This window comes from Teleopsis dalmanni, chromosome X, assembly GCF_002237135.1.
Source record: "Teleopsis dalmanni isolate 2A chromosome X, ASM223713v2, whole genome shotgun sequence".
Lineage (NCBI taxonomy): Eukaryota > Metazoa > Arthropoda > Insecta > Diptera > Diopsidae > Teleopsis > Teleopsis dalmanni.
In genome coordinates, this window is record NC_051848.1 from 67,128,519 (window position 1) to 67,154,059 (window position 25,541).

The window sequence follows — 25,541 nt, forward strand, 5'->3', positions numbered from 1 at the left end:
GTTTTATATGGTATGACTTGTCGTCTGCAAAGATAAAAGCATTGTTTTATTAGGCACTGTCTGAAAGTGTTTACTTGTTTTCATGCGAACTACTTTAAACTGGTAAAAATATATGTAAAGTTTTCAAAAATGAACATATAAACTTAATGGATATTGATAATAATCAATAGTTAAAAATATAATAGACTGAACTTATAATGTTTAAACTGCAGCTTTAATTGTTATTCGATCTGTTCAAAGCTACGAGTATTTTAATATTCTTATATATTTGTATTCGAATACTTGGCTTAAGCACAGCAAGCTGTTCAAAAATGATACCCATTAACTTAATATGATTTTAACAACGCTTTATAGTGTTTACGATTTCAATTGCTACAAAAAATGTTAACGAATCTAATAAATTTATGAGCAGTAATAATAGGTTAGATTATACTGGCGATCCCAAGGGATCTACTTAGACCTGTACGCCCATTGTGCTACCATATTATTAAAACCCAAAAGGCTAAAATCATTTAGAACCTTTGGCAAAGCCTATGATGCTATTGAGAGGGAGGTTCTGAAGTTTGCTAAGATCCTCAAAAAAGAAAGCACCTAAAGTATGTGAGGCACTTTCACCGTCTTTACCACAACTGCGGCAGATATGGTTGAAAGGGAGATTTAGTCTCCTAGCGTATTTATACTTAAAATACAATGACCTGTAAGTAAACCTACTGTAAAATTGATATCTCCACAGAGCATCTCGTTGAGAGAGTTTGATTTTCTTTTATTGGTGCGTGGCCAAATTGCATACAGATGCATGCATATCGTTGAGTCCTCCCATCTTTTATTAAATGTTCGGCACAGGAAGAACTCAGTACCAATTTGCATGATGTCAACGATTGTTTAGGTGCTCGCGATTGTTTACATAGTAATTAATATCTATTAAGTACAATTCAGCAATAGTACTAAATTAACAAACAGTTAAGATTGTACTATTCATATCCAATAAAGGATGTTTTTTAAACAAAAAAGATTACCTGTCCAATAATAGGTGTTATTTCAGAAAAATGTATTTGTGTGAAAACTTTTATGTGTTAATGAGTTTTTTTTTCTCACATTTAAATGATTAATTTAAAATATCGGTTAGATTTAGTTATACAAATGAGTAGATGCGATACAAATGAACGAAAATCTGTGTACTGGTTATTGAGCTGCGGCAAAAAAGTTTACTCTTCGTTTCCATGAAATTCTACTTGTGCCAACGATGTTGATAAGAAATTCTATTTTTGTTTAATATTTGATTGTAGATTATGATCAATCGCATAAATCTGCAGTTCAACTGGTAATAACTGAATTAGTTAGAGCAATACCCAACAGAGATTGTCTCATTCTAGAGCAATTCTTTACGAAAACACGGCTGTCATGAGATGAGTTTTATTCTGAAACACAAGGTTTTTTTTAAATATGTAATATTAAATAAAGTATTGTAAAATTATCTGATATAATTTTTATTTAATAGATTTAAATTTGATTACACCTTATCAGTTTAATCTTTATTACACAAAGTAAAATCTTGATCTTTTATATAAATCTTGATACATATATGCTTAACAATGTGTATTTTTATGAAAATTGATATAGTAGTATAGTTCCTTTAATCGAAGTTATACTCTAATACTCTTTATGAGAAGTTAAAATTTTGCGTACTAAGTCAAATGTTTTTATTAGATACAAATTATGCATATTACGCAAATTGACGTTCACTTATGATGGAAGCCATGAGTGACAATGTTGAATACATTCACTAATATAACATAAGACTATAAAAATATTTATTTTAAAAATGTTTTCTTAAAATTCTTTCAAACTGTAGTTACTTTGTTTATAATTGTATCTGTGGTTAATGATATTCAATATCTTGAGACAAAGAATGTTTATTTTGAAATTTTTTAATCTGTAACAGCTCTGTTGTGCACAATACGAGGGCTCTTTGATATGTCACTGATAAATTAAAAAATAATTTGAACTTTTGCTTAGTTTTAAGTTTTTTTCTTAATATAGTCTTCTTTACTATTAAAAATAATATTCTTCTTAGTTTAAATAATTAGAATAAAATTTATTCCCAACAAACCCTGGAAAATAAATGGAAATTAAATGAAACCAATGCGCGGTAGCACTTCATAGTATTATTCTATCCATAGATAAAGAAATGTTTTTCTTTCGCACAAATACTGTCTTTTTTTTCTCAATTGTATCGTCTAAGGAACTTGAAACTATCGCATAGTATTGTTTAGTAGTTGTATTCTTATTGCTCTTTTTAAGGTAATCTATTTCTAATTAAAACTATCCGGCTAGTGTACCATAATTATCTGGGCCTACTTTTAAATACGAATTATCACAAGTCCACTATTTCGATTGCTTTTTCATTTTCTGAGAACATAGTAATACATCCATGTGTCATCTATAGTTACACATCTATGTAACTATCTATGTAGAAACTGAAAATTATGCTGAAATATTTACATTTACTGTTTACAAACGATAAGACGGGTGCATTTTTGATCTATTGTGAGTAATCGTAATACGATAAAACAGGTACAATTTTGATCTACTGTGAGTAATCGTAATACTATCTTGCTAATAACATATTCATAAGAAAAAATGATCTGCTGAGATTTTAAGAACTCTTTCACTAAAAGTTGTTTATTTTTACATAGCACCCTTACACTATAATTTTCCATGATTAGATTATAAGTTTTATCCACCATATCCAGAGTTGTTTCCTTATACTACCATAATGTCACTGGGTAGAACACTTTTGGATCAGTTCATATAATGGCGCAGAGTTTCTATATTTCTTGTCAATATTTCTTTTCGTTTTGTTTATTTTTCATTATTTATTTTTATATTTCTTATTTATTTTTATTTTTATATATTTTTATTTTTTTTATATGTTTTTATTTTGTTATATTTTATTTATTTTATTTTTTTATATATTATTTTTTTTATTTTATTTTTTTATATATTATTTTTTTTATTTTTTTATATATTATTTTTTTATTTTTTTATATATTACTATTTTTTTTTATATATATTATTTTTTTTATATATTATTTTTTTTATTTTTTATATATTATTTTTTTATTTTTATATATTATTTTTTTTTATTTTTTTATGTATTATTTTTTTTATTTTTTATATATTATTTTTTTAATTTTGTTATATATTATTTTTTTGATTTTATGTTTTTATAATTAATTTTTAAATATTTTAATTTATATATATATATTAATCAACGTTTGAATTTCTTCTTCTATTCGTAAAAATTCACCAAAACTATAAAACTTATCAATGCTATCAAAACAAATAAAACTTCCATATTAAAAAAATAATCTCTAATTATGTTTTTATATATTACTAATATAAAATTACTATTTGATATTCTAAAAGAGTTGTGTGTATCAATGCCAAGAGCATTAATTAATGAGATTTTTTAAAATAAATTAATTTTAAATAAAGTAATTTACAAATCTATTTCGGTAGAATAGCAAATATAACATCAAATTAAAGAACATTTACCAGAGCACCTCTAGTGTACTCAGATTCAAGTATTTAGAGCAGAGCTCTAAATCAAATGGTCTAGAGCAGAGCTGTCTAAAGCATGGCCCCCAGCTAATATAAAGTTATATTATTTTGTTTTTATAGTATTTCCAAAAAAAGACCCAATTGAATAAATTATTAACACTAAATTTAAATTATTAACCATTTTTTAATTTTTCTCCAAAAGAAACCATTAACGTATGTACTTGTTTCTGCGGTCCTCCAAACTGCACAGTGACCTGTATTGGCCCGCGATCGTGTCTGCTCTGAACAGCCCTAGTCTAGAGCATCTGTTATCAGTTGAAATCAATGATTTCCAACCTTTTTATGACCCAGAATCACTATAGTATTTTAGGTTTTAGTAGGAGTGACCACAAAGTTTAAGAATAATAAACTATATGATTATTTTAATATGCTTTATGCATATCTGGTAAATTGTATAATAAATTGTAAAAGTCTATAGGTATATTAAATAGGCTATAAAATAGCGAAAATTTTCTAACAAATGAGGTCTCAGTAGTACAAACTATGTATTGATACAATTTTTAATCATCTCGCGGAGCAGCAGTTGGGAACCACTGATTGAAATGGAACTCTGTTATATGAATCATCAAAGATGTATTTCCATGAATCATTTCGACTTTTGAAATTTGAGAATTATATAAATATTCAAGTATATGCTTAAAGCTTCAAACATCTCGAATAATATTTGAAGCTCTATTGCAAACTGGTTTATAGTATAAGCAATAATCACTGGATTGTTTCAAAACCATTTTTTTATTGAAAAAGGGGGTTAAATTTAATATTTTAAGAGCTGAGTGTCATTTTTAAATAAAAACAGTTGTATATATATATATATTTATTTATGTAGATCTTTTTTATCTAAATAAAACAACGTTTTGAAGTGTTTTGACTTCTTCATCAGAGGGAATGTCATAGCAACTAATCTTAGAATCATGATATATATATGTATGTATCTATTTTGACTTCTTCATCAGAGAAAATGTTATAGCAACAATTATTGTATCAGGACCCTTAAATAACAAATATTAGCGTAAATTTTTAAATTTTTAAAATTTATGTGATTGGGATTATATGGTATCACAACTGGCCAATTTTTCCTAAGTGTTATAAAATTAAAAAATCGACAATAACGTGAAGGTATTGTGGATTTTTTTTTTTTTTGGTATCTCCTGTGTGTTTTTAAACATTAGAAATTCCCAACAAATAATTGACAATTCTATGCATAATATAGTTTGTTAAGAAAAAACTTAATTATATTTATAACATAAATGTTAGTCTGTAATAAAAAAAAAATTTTTCTGGCCTTCAGATAAGTTACATTCAAATATAGCAGATATGAGATTGTTTTTGTCACAAATGCTTTGCGAAGGCAAATTTAACAAATTTATTAAGTTTAAAAGACTAAAAAAGATAGTCACTCAAACATAAATGTACCTATACTTATTATTTACTTTAAGTTTAATAATCAGCTTTAAAATCTTAATGGATCTTATCTTTACCTATATATGACGTTAGTATTCAATTAATAATATATTATCCAGATTGTTTTGGCCGGTTTATTCCAATAAAATCAATACAACTTATTACGTGCTACTGATATCTTTATCAGGATTCTTATGTCCACTTGGCCTAGATTAGATTAAGAATGTTTGTAAGTACATACTTTAAAAACGAGACCTCTGACAGCGTGTTGTGCGAAAACTATATTAATTATATATATAACTATGTATATATAGATTATATTTATAATTAAATTTGTTTATTTGTTATTTTGGTTATTCCTCGTGCTGTTACTAGACGCATTTTTTATGCCGATCTGCAAACGTCATTGGGTGTCTTAATCTATAAATAGAATTACTTTTAGAATCTTGAGAAAAAGTTGCGTCATATGGAAATATGGAGACAAACAATGCAATGAGTAATGATACAAAGTACGAGATTTCATATATGTAAACAATTACATTAATTAAAAAACTTCTAATCTTATTGTATTTTCACAAAATTTAATTGCATTAGAAACAAATTATTCGCCACTTTAGTCTGAAAGTGATTTCTTAATTTGTTTGACACTCCTACATCATAAAATGAAAATTGATTTTATTCAGTTAAACAGTGCCACCAATTCAATTAAATCATTTAAAATCCATATTTTTCAGCTGTCGTCTTGAGAATTGTCATAACTAGTTCATTTCGGAAATTTTGTCGAACTATTGACACCGATATCAAGTGAAATTCTTGTACTTCTGCCACCGTACGTACCATATACAAGTACCGCACCATATACGTCATACCATCTTCTTATGCAGAACCGGTTAAACCGGTATTTTCAAAATATGTCCGTTTTTGCAAAGCTGAAATATTAGAACACAAAGTGATTTGATTAATACGAGTACAATGATTCTAATCAAATTCAATTTAATAAACTTTAAGATACAATTTGATCATTTCTTTATTGGTTTCATTAGCCTCTTATAAATGTATAAGCGACATTCGAAAGAAACAGAGCTATATAGAATATTAAATCGTAACAAAACATAAAATAAATGTGGAGCGAGATTTAGTAATAAAACAATTGATAGACCTGCATTAGTGGTAATTTAATTTTACAACAAATTTCATACATCTATGCCTATAAAAATCACTTAGAGCCAGTGGTATTCATTTTCAAAATATCGATGTGATTCATTTTGAAATATTTCTATTACTACATCGGTGCGAATACTATTAAATAACTTTAATAGTAACCTTTGATATATATAATTTGAAGTTCAATTTTGTATATAAAAATTCCAAATTTCGGAGACAGTTACATGACGGATTATAAAACTAAAATTATTGCTGAACTGCAGTCAAAACCGATTTCGTTTCGGTTGTCTGTAATCACAAAGCTTCTATTATTTCACTAGTAATTTTCCTTTAAGCCAACGTACATCTAAAAAAAATATTTATTAATACCAATAGACAATATAGAAAAGCTCTATCTGCTTGGCAAATCCAATCGCGTATCTATACTCTGAGTGCCGGTACATACAGACATAACGAATACGCAGACAAACTAGCCAGAAAAGGAACAGCCACACCGTTGATGAGGCCAAATGCTTTCTGTGGACTAAGACAAAGTACTCTCTCTCTCTCTCTCTCTCTCTCTCTCTCATAAAAATGAAGGAGAACCAGAACAAATAATTTACTTGGACTTATGACAATAAAAATTACAGGATTGTATGGACTTATCAAAAGAAAAACTTAGAATCACCACAGAAATCTTAACAGGACACTATAAACTAAAATACCACCTTACGAAACTGGGGATTTATGCGGATGCAAACTATAGATTCTGCGAAGAGAATAATGAGTCAACCACACATGTATTGTTAGAATGCACACATGGAATAGACTCCTGAGAATGTACTCTGTGTAGTAGTGGGCTATGTTTTCTAAGCGCAGAAGGTAGCACAATAGACCCGATAGTCGCAATGCCAGAATAATTATAGTAGATATAAAGACACTTACTTCAAAAACTTTTTTTGCTCAAATCAAACTGGATAACAAGTGTTTAACAAAATACAAAATTCATTCGATGTCAGATTTTTATTAAGCACCAGAATTTTGTCAAGCACCAGAGTTTTGTAATACTAGTTACAAAGAGACTGATTCATATCTATCAGCTGAAAATTCAATGATTTTAACTTTTCATATAATACAAGAAAACGCAAATAAATTTAGAACTCTTTTGATAAAATCAGTTTACTGAACATTCTTCTCAAACCAATTCTGAAATTTATCTCTTATATACTTAGTTTCGTTCATGACTATGTTCAGTTAAAATGGTAGCATACTCAGTGACTCCAATTGAGTATTTGTGTAGGAAACTCGATTGAACTAAGTAGTTCGTGCGGTTTAATATCTGAAGAATCTCTGAAGATCGTTAATGTTAGCTTCTATTAGCTCCCCGAAATTACTAAAACGTACTGTACCACAATTATTTCAGAAATTCTTATATCGCACAAATCTTAGACTCATTTCGTAATAAACTTTGGCGAAATTTACTTTTTTCCATTTTCGTAAAAATTCACGAGGTTGTCTGCTTTGAACCAACTAAACGACGTAGCTTGCTTAAAATCAGGGTTCGTATTTGCTCACTCATGAGCAGCTCAGGCTCATGAGCAAGAGCCAATTCTTATGTGAGCCCAAAATTGGCGAAAATGAGCGTAAGCCCATAATTGACTCATATTGAAGAGCTATTCACCAGAGCCTTCAAGTTGCTCATATTGAAGAGCTGCTCATGAGGTCTCACAAGTCGAGAGCTCACGAGCTCAACTGTTTTATCAAAAGCGATATATTAGTTTATTAGCTTTACTTATTTTTATAAACGTTATATGTGAAAATATATAATTTCATATTAAAACAATATTATGAAACAATAATTTGAATTTGAAAAACAAATTTATAAAATATTATTATTTTCCACAAATAAACAATAAAAATATATTTATTGTTTATTTTAGGAACTTTGATTATTTCCATATTTTAGTTAGTTCAAGGTTATTAATATTTTTAATCTCTTTTAATGACATGTTTTCACAAAAAAAAAATAATAGCAAAATCCTAAATTGGGCGCATGAGATCTCATGAGCCGCAGCTCATACTCTTGCTCACGAGCGTGAGCCCATTTATAACTTAATGGCGACTCTTGCTCGTGAGCGAGAGCTCTGTAGTTGGGCTCGCTCGTGAGCGTGAGCCATCGTATGAAAAGAGTTTTTTGCCGGCTCATGAGCCGTGAGCAAAATAAGCCGAAATGAGCCGTTCATGGGTAAGCAAATACGAACTTTGCTCAAAATTAGAAGGTTGCCCACTGATAGATTACAGCTGACGGCAGCACTGTTGCATTTAGAGTAACTGCGCGGGAAATTCAAAAAGACTTATCAAGCCGCCCTTGTAAACCATGAAATGTAAAAATGCAACTCAATTCAATGCTAAAGGGTGGGTGGTTTATATGATTGAGCGCTATATCTAGAGTCTCAGATTTGCACTTCATATCAGATAATATTTTTAATGTTACATATTCGAACTGATAATACTCATTTGTTTGGTTTTAAATATAGAAAATATAAAAAACCTACTTTGCAGGTGTAGGTGAAAAAACCTTACACGCAACAGATTTTTCTACCTTTCCTAATTCAGTACTGAATATATGTACTATATATCATGCTCAAGAAAACAATAAACTTACCTACCGCAGAATGTGAATTATTGAAGCGAAATATTGATTAACAGCCGATTGGATAGAACTTTAAAGCCGTTCATGCAACCAAAATACATCTTTTCTGATGGATTTGTTTGTGCCACACATAAGCAATTTGCTGACATCTGCAAAGTGTAGTTTCCTTAGAATGTGCCATGCATACGAGAGAAAAATTTTCCATTGGCGATTGTAGATTGTGAAACATTCGAAGTATCAAAAACACTTTGGGAGCATTTTTGCCGTTTCATAAAAGGGTTGCGTACGTTCCTGTCTCTAAGCTAAATACATATTGTGTTCTGTCCAAAATTTGTTTGAAATTAGTTTGTTTTTTTCCAAGTGCTAATAACCAATAAATACAGAAAAATGCAAAATAATCATCTTTCATATATGCGGTAATACTGTGTTAAAATATTTCTACTTAAATATAAGTATCTACACTTATACATAATGCTAGTGTAGATACTTATAATACGATATCTTATGAGTTGAGTATTGAAAGCCTTACATGGAAGTTGTTAAAATCACATACATATAATTTTATTACTCTCAATTTCGGTTTCTTTATTTTTTTTTTTATTTTTTTTTATTTTTTTTCATAACGTCATAGTTTACTTGACGACTCTAAAAATATTTACAATTTTTAATTAAAAAGCTCTGAGATGGAATGCAGGGCTCCATCATAATTTTTAAATTAAGCTCCCTTATGTAAATTTATTGGAAGACAGTGCTCGACTCTATATATCTGGTAATTATTAAAATCCCAAACAAATAAATGCAATTAAATGCGAATTTATTGATTATTTTTAAATTTTATTATTGTTTATTTTTGTTTTCATTACAAATTGATTTTGTATGAAGATATGAATGTGATTAACATATATGCACATATTTTACAGAACTATATGCTCATGTGTGAATGTCTACAAAATTTCACTGAAAACATAGCAACTCAAAAATAGATTGTTTTCTCTAGTTTATAAAAAACACGTCATATTTAGAGCTCTTGGGCGACATTTACGTCATAAAGTACTTATTATGGCTAACAAACTGAAGAAATGTTGGACTATGATAAATGTGTATAATAATGTTGGAATAAAAAATTTGTTTATTTGGTTTGACATAATTAATATATATCCCAATAAATAATTGTTCAATCTACGGAGGAATTAATGGAAAAAGAAATATATTCTAGATTGTGTTTCGAGAAATAAAATTTATAAAATTTGTAATTCAAAAAGCAGTACATGCTGCAATACATAATATTATACCAAACCGATGTTTACAGTGTATGGTAATTACTGAGAAATAGAAAGGTTAAATTATATACCATAAATTCAACATCATCAAAGGGTCATGAATCATAAATAAGTATTTCTAATACATACATACATATATATATTTATATATATATATACCTTCTGCTCAAAAAGTATTCGGATTTTGTAAATAAAACACACAAATTTAAATTTTATTCCAAATTTACTTTATATCCTTCAAAATAAGCTCCTTCTGAGGCGATACACATATGCAAGTACGGCCCGTGCTGGTATGGCTTTTAGTTCATTCGGTGAATTCTCTTTTACCGATTCAATCGACTCAAAAAGCTTACCACGAAAGGGCAATTTGAGTTTCGGGAACAGGAAAAAGTCGCACGAATCCAGAACTGGCGAATACGGTGCCTGAGCGTTGACAGTGATGCCGTGTTTGGTCAAAAAATCGCGTTCAACAAGAATTTTCCATAGTAAAAATCGCTCAATGCACTTGAGGTAGTCACATTAACAGCTGCTGTAAACAAACTAATTGACAGATGGCGCTCAAATTTGTACCATATGTCAAGAAAAGGTGTACCAACTTAACAAAAAAATGTTTGAAAAAGGTCTATTACTTAAGGAGTAGTTAACAAACAACAAAATCCGGTTACTTTTTGAGAAGAAGGTATATATATATACATAGATCTGTTATTTTCTATTGTACTTATTTCATAACCTACATCCCACCAGTTTACGACAGATATTAGTATATTAGTATATAAAAAATACATTTAATGTAACTATCTTTAAATATTGAATATATATTGAGAAAACAGTAGATTAAATTATGTACCAAAATCTCAATAGTTGTTATTATCGTTCATCATTTATTTTCCTATTATACTGACCTCATAAACAACATATATCCAGTTTAAGACAGATGTCGCTATATACGCTGTCATAAAATTCGTTTACACTGTGTTAAAAGTATATGATATACCTATACAAAGAAATGGGAAGACAGTTGTCATAATCATCACCACCTCACGAATGAATATTTCTAATAAATATATAAATGTTCCTATTACACCAAACTCATAAATTATAGTACATCTATTCAGTGCACTACAGATTGCAGTATATTTGAGCGTATTACTAATACCATATATGTGTATATACATAGAGCTATTATTTTCCGATTATATTAATCTCATGACCTACATTCAACCAGTGTACGACAAATATTACTGTATTCGCTGATAAAAAATGCATTTAATATAACTATGTTTTAAATATTTGCTATATATGGTGGAATAAGTAGATTAAATTGCACACCATAATCTCAATAGAGTTATCATCATCATCAAAATCTCACAAAGAAATGCTTCTATTATATTTATATATATGTTATTTTCCTATTATACTGACCTCATGATCTACCTATATTGAGTTTACACCAGATGTCGCTAGATGCGCTGATATAAAATTCGTATAAAATAGGTTAAAAGTATATGCTATATACAAAGGAATGAGAAGAGAGTTGTCATCATCATCAAAGGTTCACAAATAAGTGCTACTAATATATATATTGAGCTGTTTTTTTTTTTATACTAATCGCATAACTACAACCAGCTAGTTTAGGGCAGATGTCTGCGTATGTACTCACTTAAAATGCGTTTCATGTAACTGTGTTCGAAGTATATGCTATATATAGAAGAACGGGAAAATTAGAAATTGTATACCATAATGGCAAATGTTTGTCATCATCATCAAAAGTTTACATATAAGTGTTTCTAGTGTATATATAGAAGCTATTTTCCTGTTATGCGCGCTAATCAAATGAACTACATCCATCCAGTTTACGCCAGGTGTTTGTGTATGCGTTCAATGAAATACGTTTAATGTAAAATGTGTTGAAATGTCGATGATTTTTATTGGAGCTATTTATATATGATCTGACCTTTGATTGGTTTTATCTTTTGAAGTTCTGAATAATGTATTGCATTCCACTAAGACAACATTATGGTATAAGGTAGGAGACTATCAAATGGTCTCCAAATCAAAGTTTCAAACTTTTATAAAATTTAATTTCATCTTTTTGGGCTCCAAATAATGTATTACATTCTACTGAGACAACATTATATCGAGGGGAAGGTGGTTAAACTTTTCCACCGTCACAATCGCAGGAGACCGATAAATGGTCTCCAAGTCAAAATTTCAAACTTTTACAAGATATAAAGAAATTTTTGGAAAATATATTTAAAATTATTACTTATTATAACATTATTATATTATAATTATATTTATATATGTTTTTGGGAGGCACCTAAAAATTATGGTGATCCGAGTACCAGTTATGATCGCTTTGTAACTGCTATTATTTTAATCTTAATCGATTATGGTTGCAGTCAGAACCAGTACATTTAGGCTATGCTAAGCAAACGTTAGATTTGATTAGATTCGAAGTTATAGTTATATAGTGAAAGTTTTCCTAAGCAGACACTGATCAGCAGTTATATCCGGTTAAAAGCGTACTTTGTAAGAAAAAATGAAAGCTGGGAATTGACTTATTCACACTGGGGACTAAGAGAAATGTATTGATACACTTGTAATCTGTTTATTTTTTGCCCTCAATAGTGTATTTTATGCTTTATTTTCAGATCGAAATATAAATTTACTAAAATTTTCTTAGCCTTTCAATTCATTATAATTATGAAAAAATTATGTATTTTATTATTTACACTGAAAATATTTTGTGTGATTTATTTATCTTTTGCAGTCACGGTTAGTCACACATTCGAGAGCACCAACCGGCAACTGCACATTTCCAGAAATATCAGCACTTTTATCTGCTCGTTGAATTTATTTTTTCGCTGATTTTTCCACTATCACATCTCCACAAACTTCTGTGGACTGATTTTAAATTTGTGAATATGTGTTTTTTGTCCTTGGCTATATGTTTTAAAATATATAATACGCATTGCAAATATTTTGATAAAAGTTTCGCTAAACTAAATATAATTGGAATATAATCAATTTCTCTGAAGTTGAATCGATTTTTTAAAATCATAAGAGATAGGTATAGGTATAGGGCCCGAACTTTATAGAACTGACGCATAATCAGTGACAAATCACGCTTCGCATATCACGTGGGATGATAGTATGTACTCGTATATGATAATGGCAAAAATAAAAACAATAATTCATATTATATTTATTTTGATAAGCTGGTTGAAGAAAACAAAAAGTTCTTATAATCTTTTTAGTTAAAAACAATAAGTGAATTTAGTCAATAATGTTGAAATTATCATAATAGAAAAAAAGCTGCTATTTATGTTGTGTGTGGTCGAGTTATATGAATTCTTTCAAGACTTTTTATTAAAAAACTGTTATATATATGGTTTAGAGCTAAAGCTGTTATTATGACTATAAAGTTTGTTCATTTATTTATCGCTAACTACCTCTTCCTTTTCTTTAGGTAAGGAATGTTAAGATGTAGTATGAATGAAAGTATTAATCCCAATTCGCAGTGTTTTAGTCTGTTAATGCTAAAGAATTTTAATATTATTATTGTTACCATTACTCAACAAACGTATAACATATGTTGTTGACTTAAGCTCTAATATGGTTTTGTAAAGACAAAGCTTAGTTTTATTTGAAGTATTTGATCTATGAATGATTCGGGTCGCTTTTAAATTAATGTATATTATTGTTTTGCCTTTATATTGTTTTTCCACGTAAGACTACAATCTAGATGCATAACAAGATACTTCACCGAGTTATTTTAAGAAATTACTGAATCATTTAACAAAACCTTAGGATAAATACGAGTTCTTAATGTTAAAGTTATTTGCAGTAGTTTCTGCGGTTTTACTTTACTTTTTTAAACCATGTGCGAGTTCGAGTAATTTGATGGTAAATTGAGGAAAATAGTACATTGTGTCGGCATGGCAGCGATGTTGGTATTTACCAGAGTTTCGAATAGGTCGCCCGTGCGACTCGTGGCATTACGTTCCTAGGTTAGGTTCTATACATAAGAAAGAATATATAAATCATGCAACAAATAATGTCTCTACAAACAGAATAGTGTTGAAATTTAACAATTAAAAATAAAAATAAATTTAATTAATTCAATTATTCTACAGCTGGTTTATGATTTCGTTCTAATATAAATACAGCAAGTGAATTTGTTACTAAAACTTTCATACCAAAGTAACAAAATTCCAAGAAATTGTGCGAACATAAAAGTTGGTTAAGAAGTGCTGACTCTAAGCTTCAAATTTGGCAGAGCATGAGTTCGATTCCTGGTACTTGCAGTCTCAAAAATAATTATTTACGAATAATTAAATACAAGAATTATTTTCAAAACCACTGATGATGGGTATTTGACAATACTTGAAATAGCTGTATAGTCAGTCAAAAATTCAATTAATTAAAATAATATGAAATGAATTTTTGTTGTTGAAGTTCGGTACTGTTCAAACCTCTTGATAAAAACTAAATAAATTGGGTGTTACCATTGTGGACATTTTATGAGATGTTTAAGAAAAAATAAATAAATTTGAATACTTTTAACCAAAAAAAATTAATAAGTGCAATAAATAAATAAATATTTACATGAGGTGCAGTGCAATAAATCCTTCGGAAATTTCAATTATCTTTAGCTCAATATACACGAACTCGCATGCGGCCTTAATAGTAAAATCAAACTTTAGGCTGAGCGCAGACTTTTGATGCTAAGATGGTTCTGACGGTGATAACCTAGACACTATAATAGTTATATCATCAAGAAATGTTGCCACATTTATGTGAATTTAAAACAGGCATATCCCCTGTACATAATTATTTTTTTAAAACATCCTTTATCGAATACGATTAGTTTCTACTGTATTATTCTATCTTATAACTATTGTAAATTGTATTAATGGCGAATCTTTGTAGAGATAGCATTTTTTATTGTGTCTTTTCTTAAAGCTCATAGCAAGAAAATTGATAGTTTTTTAAATTTTGCTTTTGAATTTGATATTCCAATTTATTCTTAATAAAAACCATTCTCTTTTTCTAAGAAATGTTGTGACCCTTTGAAGACTTATAGGTATTTGAAAATATACCCCCTAGAAAAAAGTTTGTGTGTTCCTGAATCCCCCCTCCAATTATAAATAAATCTTGAATAGTATAAATAACGCTACAGTGCGTATCTCAACCTTAGGAAAGTATATATATATATATTATATATAAAATTTTTTTTTGAAGGTAAACCCCAGTACTAACATCTATTTCGCACTAAAAATTGACATAAAACTCTATATGAAAAAGTTTTCTATGATGTCAAAATTATGTGGAAAATGTTGATATGAATTTTTATGTCAATTCCTGTTGCGAAATAGATGTAAGTACCAGGCTTTAGTGTAAACAAAAATTATATTTATTTTTCTATAATAAAAATTTTAATAATTTTTTTAACGATCATTATTGCTATTTTATGAAAATTAGTTCAATATAACAATGTCCATCAGCTAAAGAAAGTAATTTTAAGAAAAACGCATTTAAAACTTTGAATTACCCAAATTTACCAAAGAGACTGTGTCATTATAATGGCTATATCTCCATAACTATTTCGAATGAGAAAAAAATAACAAAAATATTTTAAGAAATATTTTTATATGTTTAAACTTTAAAAAAATACAAACAAAAAAAAAAAATTAAGAAATGTTTTTTCTGGGCGTGAAACCTTGGTACGAGTTTGGACTGGACCTTCCAATGTCCAGTCTATTTGGTTTAACTATTTTCGTGTGATATGGACTTTGTGTAGAGTCTTCTCTATCACCTTTTATAATTATGATTAATTTTAATAACATACCTCTAGTATCCAATGCGATTTCTTACGTTTCTAGAAATCACATATTAAATATGTCTTTGCAAACACTAGAAATATATACTACCTAAAGGAAAATAAACAAAAATTATAATTAGTGTTTATGTTTTTCATTAATAGAAATCGCAGAAGCATCGAACCATATGTTTTCGGAATCAGAGTGGAAAAAAGTAGCCACGAAGTTGAATATGGAGAAAATGGAGTTCCCAGTATGTTGGTCAACACTGAAGCAAAAATTCGCGTGTTTGGATCAGACCTCACAAATTCTACCATTATAGCACTTACTGCGAGTTCAACTGACTGCGAGGTTCTTAAAACGCCACCATTCAGACCTGACGTAATCTCAAGTGATGGAAAGTCAGCATTATACACAATAATGCTTCCAAATGAAAAAAATACTTACTTTATATGTGCGAAAACAGAAACTGCCGATAATTTGGTAAATATATCTCAATAATAATATTTAAGTCTATCATATATTTATTTGCATCTATGCTAGAAAATACTTCTCACACATCAAAGTAAGTCGCCCTGGATGCAACTAGATACATATGAAACCCTGTTACCACTGTGGGTATCTATATTAATTATACTGATCTGCTTGTGCTTCTCAGCACTTTTTTCTGGTTTAAATTTGGGACTTATGTCACTTGATAGAACAGAATTAAAGGTAAGAAAATAAGTCAATACAATAGCAAAGCAAAAAAGTTCTGTTGTAGAATTTATATAACAAATTATTTAATATTTTTTATTTCATAGATTTTACGCAATACTGGTTCTGAAAATGAACGCAAATATGCTAAAAAGATTCAGCCTGTAAGAGATCAAGGTAATTACCTATTATGCAGTATTCTGTTGGGTAATGTCTTGGTAAATTCAACGTTCACCATTCTCTTGGATGGCTTGACTTCTGGTGTTGTGGCTGTTGTATGCTCAACACTTGCAATCGTTATTTTTGGTGAAATCACACCACAGGTTAATCATGATTTTTTTAATTTATTATTTTATATGTCTATATAAGTATATTGTATATATGTTAACAACTACACTAGAATGATTTTTTTTTTTTTTTTTTGATTTTAAACTATTTCATATTTTTCATAATAGGCAATATGTTCCAGACATGGCCTTGCTGTTGGCGCAAAAACTATTTTTATTACAAGAGTAGTAATGCTTTTGACTTTTCCACTTTCATATCCGGTATCGAGATTCTTAGACTTTATTCTGGGAGAGGAAATCGGCAATGTATATAATCGTGAACGCCTAAAGGAACTTGTTAAGGTAAAATTAATATTATTCATTAACGATTGCCATTATACTCAAGCGACTACAAAGACTTTAATGTTTGTAGACTCTCAATACCATTTTAAAAATAAAGAATATTATTAAAGGCCAATAATTAGTTACTATTGTTATTGCAGTACGGTTTGAAATTGTAAGTGACGATTTAGTCGCGGAACAACCAAATCTTCGAGACGTACACACGGCCAATATTTTAAAACGGCTGAAACGGCTGTATTTTTTTAAACTCTGAAACGCGATTTTAACCACAATTTTACAACAGCAGTATCGAATAGAACTTAAAATCAAATAAAAATTATATTTAAATTAATAATAAATCTTACCTATATTATTATTGAAAAGAAGGGATCGTGCGACCTAAATGATCTATTGTGTCCCTCAGTCTATTGTGTATTAAAGTATTTCTCTAAATCCAAATTCCAGGCATTCTCCAAGCACATGGTATGCAGTTTCTCTCTCTTCTCTACAGTATCTGCAGTCTGAGTTGGATTATTCGAACCTAACTTCGATAGGTGATTATTCAATCTACAGTGACCGGTCAATAATCCCGCAAGAATTTTTAAGTTAAAATCTTACCTATAACACATTAAAAATCAAGGTTTATAGATAATCATTAAGTTTAATATTTTAATTTATTTATTTTTAATAAATAAAAAATTATTTTAATTCATTATTAAATAATTAAATTTAATTAATTAATTAATAATATTAATTTAATTATTAAAACACAAATCGTTGCTGAAATTCACCCATAATACCATGTTTCCACTTGTATCATTTAGGCAGTCTTGGTCATTAAGTCCGCTAATGAGGTTAATATACCACATAAAGAGCTTGCATATAAATGAGCTCATTATAAATAAATCCACTGATTTAAGGCAGTTATCTAACATAACTGTAATGTTAGAGTGGCCACCCGATTGACGGCTCTCGGGGATCATGAATCTAGAAATGTAAAAAATGCTTTGTTGTTGCGTTTAATTTGAAGAGATTTATAGTGGTGATTAACTGATGCTTCCAGATTAATATATATCGTTTATAACATACGTTCTTGTAATATTTGAAATTACCACCAATATATTTCGTTTGAAGAATAAGATGTTAAAAGTAACATTTATTCCTTGATATTAGAGTTGGATTTCATTTTAACTCACGAAAAGAATAAAACTGAATAGTTCTTACTACCACATTTTGAAATTTATGCATTTCGTATGAATTATTGGCAATCAAAATTTTAAATGTGATAATATTTTAAAATCGTTTTGTTTGTTTAAAACAGCTTTAATTAATTACTTGGAATTCTGTTGCAGGTCACTACAGACATAAATGATTTAGATAAAAATGAAGTAAACATTATATCCGGTGCATTAGAGTTGCGTAAGAAGACTGTTGCTGATGTGATGACGCACCTAGACGACGCATTTATGCTGTCCTTAGACGCCATACTTGATTTTGAAACAGTTTCTGAAATTATGAAGTCTGGCTTTTCACGCATTCCCGTCTATGATGGTGACAAAAAAAATATTGTTACATTATTGTACATAAAAGATTTGGCCTTTGTGGATACCGATGATAATACACCATTAAAAACTCTTTGCGAGTTTTATCAAAACCCCGTGCCTTTTGTTTTCGAAGATTACACGCTCGACGTTATGTTCAATCAATTCAAAGATGGAACAATTGGACATATTGCTTTTGTACATCGTGTCAATGATGAAGGTGATGGCGATCCCTTCTATGAAACCATTGGTCTTATTACACTAGAGGATGTAATAGAGGAATTAATTCAAGCTGAAATTGTTGATGAAACTGATGTATATGTTGATAACCGTACAAAAGTACGACGCAATCGTAATAAGAAGCAAGACTTCTCTGTATTTGCAGAACGCCGTGAAAATCAAGCCATACGAATTTCACCTCAATTAACTTTAGCTACGTATCAGTACTTAACTACAGGTAAATACTTATTATCAAAGATACTTTACATGAAATTAAAAAAAATTTTATAATGTTTATATCATTGCTTTAGCTGTGGATGCCTTCAAAAAAGAAGTTATATCCGAAAATATATTGCGCCGTCTACTTAATCAGGATATAATCCATAACATTAAATGTAAAGGAAAAGAAAAAGACGATCCTAGTCTTTTTATATATCAACAAGGAAAACCTGTTGATTTCTTTGTACTTATACTTGAAGGACGCGTGGAAGTGACCGTTGGAAAGGAAAACTTACTCTTTGATAGTGGTCCATTTACGTATTTTGGTACTCAAGCTCTTATTCAAAACGTTGTTATCGGTAATTATTGTTAAATAATAATTTAGATCATATTTAGAAATATATATAATGTATAACACAAATGTAGATTCTCCAACCCAACCACAATTTATTGGCTCACTACAGTCTTTAAATATGGATGCAAAAATTCGTCAAACTTTTGTGCCTGATTATTCTGTGCGCTGTGCAACCGATGTTATATATATTGCAATAAAGCGCAGCCTTTACTTCACTGCCAAAAAAGCAACTCTGTTGGAAAAATCACGAAAGGCAGGTTCAGATCCAAGCGGTGACGTGGATGATGAAGTTGAAAAGGTAAGTTCCGCTCTAAATTATTTGTTTAGATTAAATAAAGAAAGTCATTTGAAGACAAAGCTTTTAACGCATCTGAAACAAACTTTTCTATATTTAAGTTTTAAAAGTAAAGCATATAAATGATCTACATAATGTAAAAAAAAGACCCAAGTATGGAACGTTCAACTGTAAAACTTTCAATGAAACACATTATATTAGATCAAAAATAATTCAATAACGCAAAATCAATTTTAAAATATCAAAAAATTAAAGAAAACAATGTGAGAGGTAAGCGGATTAATTTTTAATTGAATCTTAAGTGATGCGAAAAGAATCTATTATTTTATCGTCAATTATATAAATTAGAATTTACTAATTATTTATTTGAATATTTCTCATGATCTGCTTATCAGTTCTAAAAACTATTCATATTAAATGAATTAGCAAACCGCTGCAACTATTGTATTTCAATATAAACAAAGCACTTATATTTAATTTTTAACTAACTTGCTTTCCTATAAGTAATATATATATTATAAGGTGGGTTTTAAAATAAACACGATTATTTTTAAAAAGTGCATTTCGAATGAGGAAATCAAGACCTCACTTGAGGTCTGGAGTTGGTAAGGTGAATATTTTACTGTTGTATTGAAAGAATTTCATGATATTTAGACAAGTAAATGTGAAGTTATTGAATTAAAAGTGACAATCTTACAGAATGTCCCGCTCACTACAAATATCTAGTTATGTTGTTGTTATAATCCGGTGACATCTGGACAGCAAATAATATGTAAGATTTTACAATACAAACACATGAGTTGAGATGTGAATTGGTAATGGTTGCACTCCTCTTTATAAAGAGGTCTGGTTACTTTAAAACTCATCTTGTTTAACTATATATTGTTGTTTTAACTCATATGCAAAAGTTGTTGATCAGAAATATGAATAAATTACAATGCAAGAAAATTATGTTAGTAAAGAAAATATAGGGAGATATGGAAATGAATAAGAATAGCTCAGTTTAATTAGGCTCAAATAAAATGTGTATACCTGTAATGTATACACTTCTCTAAGTTTTTTGATATGAGCAAATCAAATCTAATGTGTTAATTTTTCGAGCGAGAGAGCTGAAAATAGTTCAAAGGGATCTGCCCCATTTGTTTAAATGGAAACTCCAAATCAAAAAATAACGCACAATATTATTAATAATGAATATATAAATACTAAATTTGGTTGGAATTATTTTTATTAATAAAGTAGTACAGATGTTTCTACGGAATCAAAAAATTTATAATAATTTTTATACCTAAACAATCTTTTTAACATTTTTAGTTTATCATATTTCTTTTTGTAGTTAATAAATTTTAAATTTTACTTTATGATCTTATATATATTGATTAATTTATACTTAAAATTCTTCTTTTTATTTGAATTAGCTTTTGCACTCACTTAACGAAAACGATAAACATACTCGTAGCAGTGCACATAAAACATCTGTCCGTAATGGAAGCAACACGGCTTCGCCTTCATTAAACGTAAGTAACTACATTAACTTAATTATTAATAATTATTTTCCATATAAAGTATTAGAAGAAAAGTTTGTAATGAAGGCAAAATTAAAATTTAATCAAAAATTAAATTAAAGATTAATTTATAACAAATATATACATAATTAATATTCAGAACAACGACATACAAAAACCATCCTTAAAGTTTTGTTCAATATTACAGCCTAGATTTGGATTCCTCCTATACAGAAATTTTCCCAAGGCAATAAACACAACACATATGATTTCACCTAACTTTTTTATTTATGGCTTCAGAAAGGTTTTCTTAAGTTACCCAAATATAAAGCGATTAAAAAATTAGAACATTTTTCACACCAGAAGATAATACGAGTATATGTCTTTCAAACATTGTTAGCTGTCGCTGTAGGAAAAATAAGAAAAGTGCTTTACATCTGCTCTGACACTATCCAATGTATATAAGCCACTGTGGACCTATGCTTCGCGCAGTTGTCTAACACATTTAATAAGTAAATGTACATATAGTAAAGTGTATATATAAAAAAATGTTTGTATGTCTTTATATAGATATAACCGGATATTTAAAAAAAAGTGCTTTAAATTTATTCCTATATAACAGGCTAACAGGCTTAAATGAATCACTGTAATTACCGTTATAACCTTAAGCAACCCATTCAGTTTATAAAAAATATTTTTAAAGCTTTTAAATTTTGTTTATTTGTATTATTTAATCAAATATATTAAATAGTTGCATCAAATTTTGCATCAAGTATCTTTCAAAAACTCTTCAGATAAATCAATCAGTGTCAATTTTCAATCAATGTTCACTTCCGTATATATAATATATATACAGATTTTCCATTTTGTGATTCCAAAAATAAATGTGAACACCCTTGTTTGTGATTCAGGTTTAGGTCAAATTTTTATTTACAATATATTGTTTGGATCTTGTTATTAGATGTAAAATACAACATCATTGAAATATTCTTCATGGAACATTATATACAGTACTGGATTCATTTCAAAGTAATTCAAATGTTTGTTCTTAATGTATTTTCAAAGCGTTAGGTATTTGAGGATTATCACCATAAGCAGGATCTTTTGCATAACCTTACAAAAATGGTCCTATAGCTAGTTCACATTACCAAAACTTTAAATTACAAGACTGTTGTACTTTTTGGGCAAGACTGTTGTAGCGTACCGTTCTATTGAAACACTATATCTTCTATTTACATATCCACAATTTCGCGCAGTAGTGTTCATAATTGTAAACATACCACAGTTACAAACCAAATGTCAGACGATGTAATGTGAATGTGTAACGTTTGTGTGCATTTGTATTAAAGGTTTCAATAATAAAAAATCGATGTCTGGTTCAAGTCAAAGCCACAACATTATATGGATGCAATGGTCTTATCATCGTTACTTGTAAAAAACACTTCTTGTCTACGCCCATAAATTACTTATTGTCTATTTGTATTAAAGCTTAACAGTAATAGAATATATAGCATAGAATAGAAATAAATTTGGTACAAGCTCCCAGATTGATCTGCAACTGACCCTAACCGAAAGAGAGAGCAGCCCTCCTCCCAGTGACCTCCTCCTTGCCAAGATCAAGACTGGGCAGTCACAGAGAATGTGGCTGGTAGTCTCGTCTGCTTCTAATCAGAGTCGACACTCCGTCTCCTCGCAGTCCATGGTGACCCGTTAAATATCCTACCAGCAATCTCAAGTCTGATCTGCTAAGGAGGGATGTCTTGCCATATGGCTGAACCAGCTCTTTAGCCTGACCAACTTAATCCACAATAGGGTTCCGGTCCACAGATTTGAGTGGCAGAATCTGCCCTTGCAAGACTGTCAGCAAATTCATTACCATTTACTCCTGTGTGACCAGGCACCCAGCAATGCGTCACTTTGTTTTTGCTTGCTAGCTGCTGCAGCACATCAAAGCAGTCTAATGAAAGCTTTGAGAAAAACCTCCAAGAGGATAGAGCTTTGATTGCTGCTTGACTATCTGAGTAAATACAGATGCGGGCGCCTTTCAACCCGTTGTTTAAATTGATACGAGCGCAGACCTCGATGGTGTGAACCTCCGCTTGGAAGACAGTGGGCCATATACCCAGCGCGAGCGAGATTCTGGTGTTAGGACCAAATATTCCAGCACCAACTCCTTCTTTGGTTTTTGAGCCATCAGTATACCATGATATCACTTTTGGTTCAAATCCAGGAGTGCCATTTACCCAGTCCAGTCGATCGGGTATGAGGACTTCGAACTTCCTACCGAAGCGAAGTTCCATGTTCATGCGATCTGTCCTATCGCAGATCTCTATGCCAGGAACTAGTCTGCAGATAGAGTTTTGACTGACGAGACTTCCGTGCATGTCGATGACAGGGTGTAGCCTAGCTGCACTCATAGCTGCTGTCTTTTTAATGAAGATGTGCATATATTAATACGATTTAAAAAATAATTATAATAAATTAAGGATATAGTTAGTTGAATATTTATTTCACTTTTAAAATACTATTTTATTATAATAATAATATTATATTTTTTATATAAATGAGTGTGAATTAATCAAGTTATTGCATTTTTCCAGGATATTTCACAACATAGCCGTAGTATGAATGCACTTGGCGTCGGTTTCCCAAATGCCGCACAACAAAACTCACAAGGAAGCAATAGTGCAGATATTATTGATGTTGTATCATTGAGTAGCCAAGTAACCTCAGACCCTATGCACGATTTAAACCTTATTGAACAGCACGAGGATGCGGAAAAGGAAACAACACTTACCACCACTACAACGCCACTCCTTCCAAAACCAATTCAATTAAAATAACAAGAACTGCAATAACAGCCGCCAATGCTGTTAACAAATAAGCTTACTTATGCCCAAATAATAGAACAAAAAATCGTTGGATAAAAAATATAATGTTAATAAATAGTTATTTTAAAATTTCAAATAGCAAAAATAAGATCAAAATCTAAAATATATTACTCTTCCATCGACTTTTAAGCAAATTGAGCTAAATAAACGTACAATGTACAGCATATCCAACCGTCTGGAGTGGTCAGGTTTTACAATTCTGAGCCTAAAGTTCTTGAATACCAAAAATCACAACTGACAAGTATAATTGAAAAGCAATTTTATAGACATATTTTAACTAGAACAGAAATTACCTTGTGTTGATATATATATATTTCTTTGAAAAATATATATTTAAAAATCTTATTGCGATTTCTTCCGTTTACTTACTTAAATGAATCATTTAATTTATTACTTATATTTGATTAATTATAGTTACAAAAAGTTTATTTGATATAATCAAAAACTATTGACTTAATATGTAAGCTTTAATGTATAAAAAAAACCAACAAATATTAAAATAGGAAGACAGAGAACTTTATTAAAAACAACAAACACAATATAACATAGTTATATGTTATAAAACAATAATTACAAATTATTGAACGATAAAAATTTATAAAAATTTAACAAAGAATTCAAAATAAGTTAATTAAATTAAAATTTAAATTAAAATTAATATTACAATTACAATTACAATTACAATAATGTAACGAATTATGTGAGAAAATTTTATACCTCAGCACTGTACATTGAATGTGTACAAAAGCAAAATACTTAAAGTACTTAAATTAAAATTAAAAATTTATATTATTATAAAAAAATATGTGCTATTACCGAGTGAAGATAATGGTGAAATTATTAATTTTTGAAATATATACAGTATATACAAATTACATAATATTTGAGTAATATAGTGTAATGTATTTATAAAAGTAATTCCCATACGTATTTAAAGTATTTAAAAAAAAAATCAAATATTTTTTATTGCAACAATAAAAATAAACTTGCTTTGCCTTATTTCGCTTTAAAAAACAAAAAAAAAAGAGCTAGATTTCAATTATTTAATTTATTCCTATTAAAAAAACTAACTTAGATTATAATGAATTAAAATTATAGCTAAAATCAATATTAAAATGCGTTTGCTCAAAAAAGCAAAACAAAAACAAAAAAAAAAAAAAGAAAATACAAATAGAATTATAGCCATTATCTTCATTATAAATATAAATTTTAAAGTAATTTATTTATATTAAAGTTAAAAAATGCGTTTATTAATATATAAAGTATATTTACATGAAATACATGTA

The 25,541-nt window shown here is 29.1% G+C and overlaps 1 protein-coding gene across 1 annotated transcript in view; it reads left to right on the forward strand.

Moving 5' to 3' along the window:
* The window catches only part of LOC119687709 (metal transporter CNNM4), a 44,145-nt gene extending 19,404 nt beyond the window's left edge, over positions 1-24,741 (forward strand). Inside the window, exons 2-10 of the mRNA XM_038102122.1 lie at positions 16,091-16,409; positions 16,470-16,640; positions 16,730-16,945; positions 17,078-17,251; positions 18,583-19,228; positions 19,302-19,568; positions 19,636-19,862; positions 21,278-21,376; positions 23,965-24,741. Of these exons, the coding sequence (XP_037958050.1) occupies positions 16,091-16,409; positions 16,470-16,640; positions 16,730-16,945; positions 17,078-17,251; positions 18,583-19,228; positions 19,302-19,568; positions 19,636-19,862; positions 21,278-21,376; positions 23,965-24,207 (2,362 nt within the window). The 3' untranslated portion in view covers positions 24,208-24,741. The remainder of the gene's footprint in view (positions 1-16,090; positions 16,410-16,469; positions 16,641-16,729; positions 16,946-17,077; positions 17,252-18,582; positions 19,229-19,301; positions 19,569-19,635; positions 19,863-21,277; positions 21,377-23,964) is intronic.
* Positions 24,742-25,541: the final 800 nt, after the last annotated feature.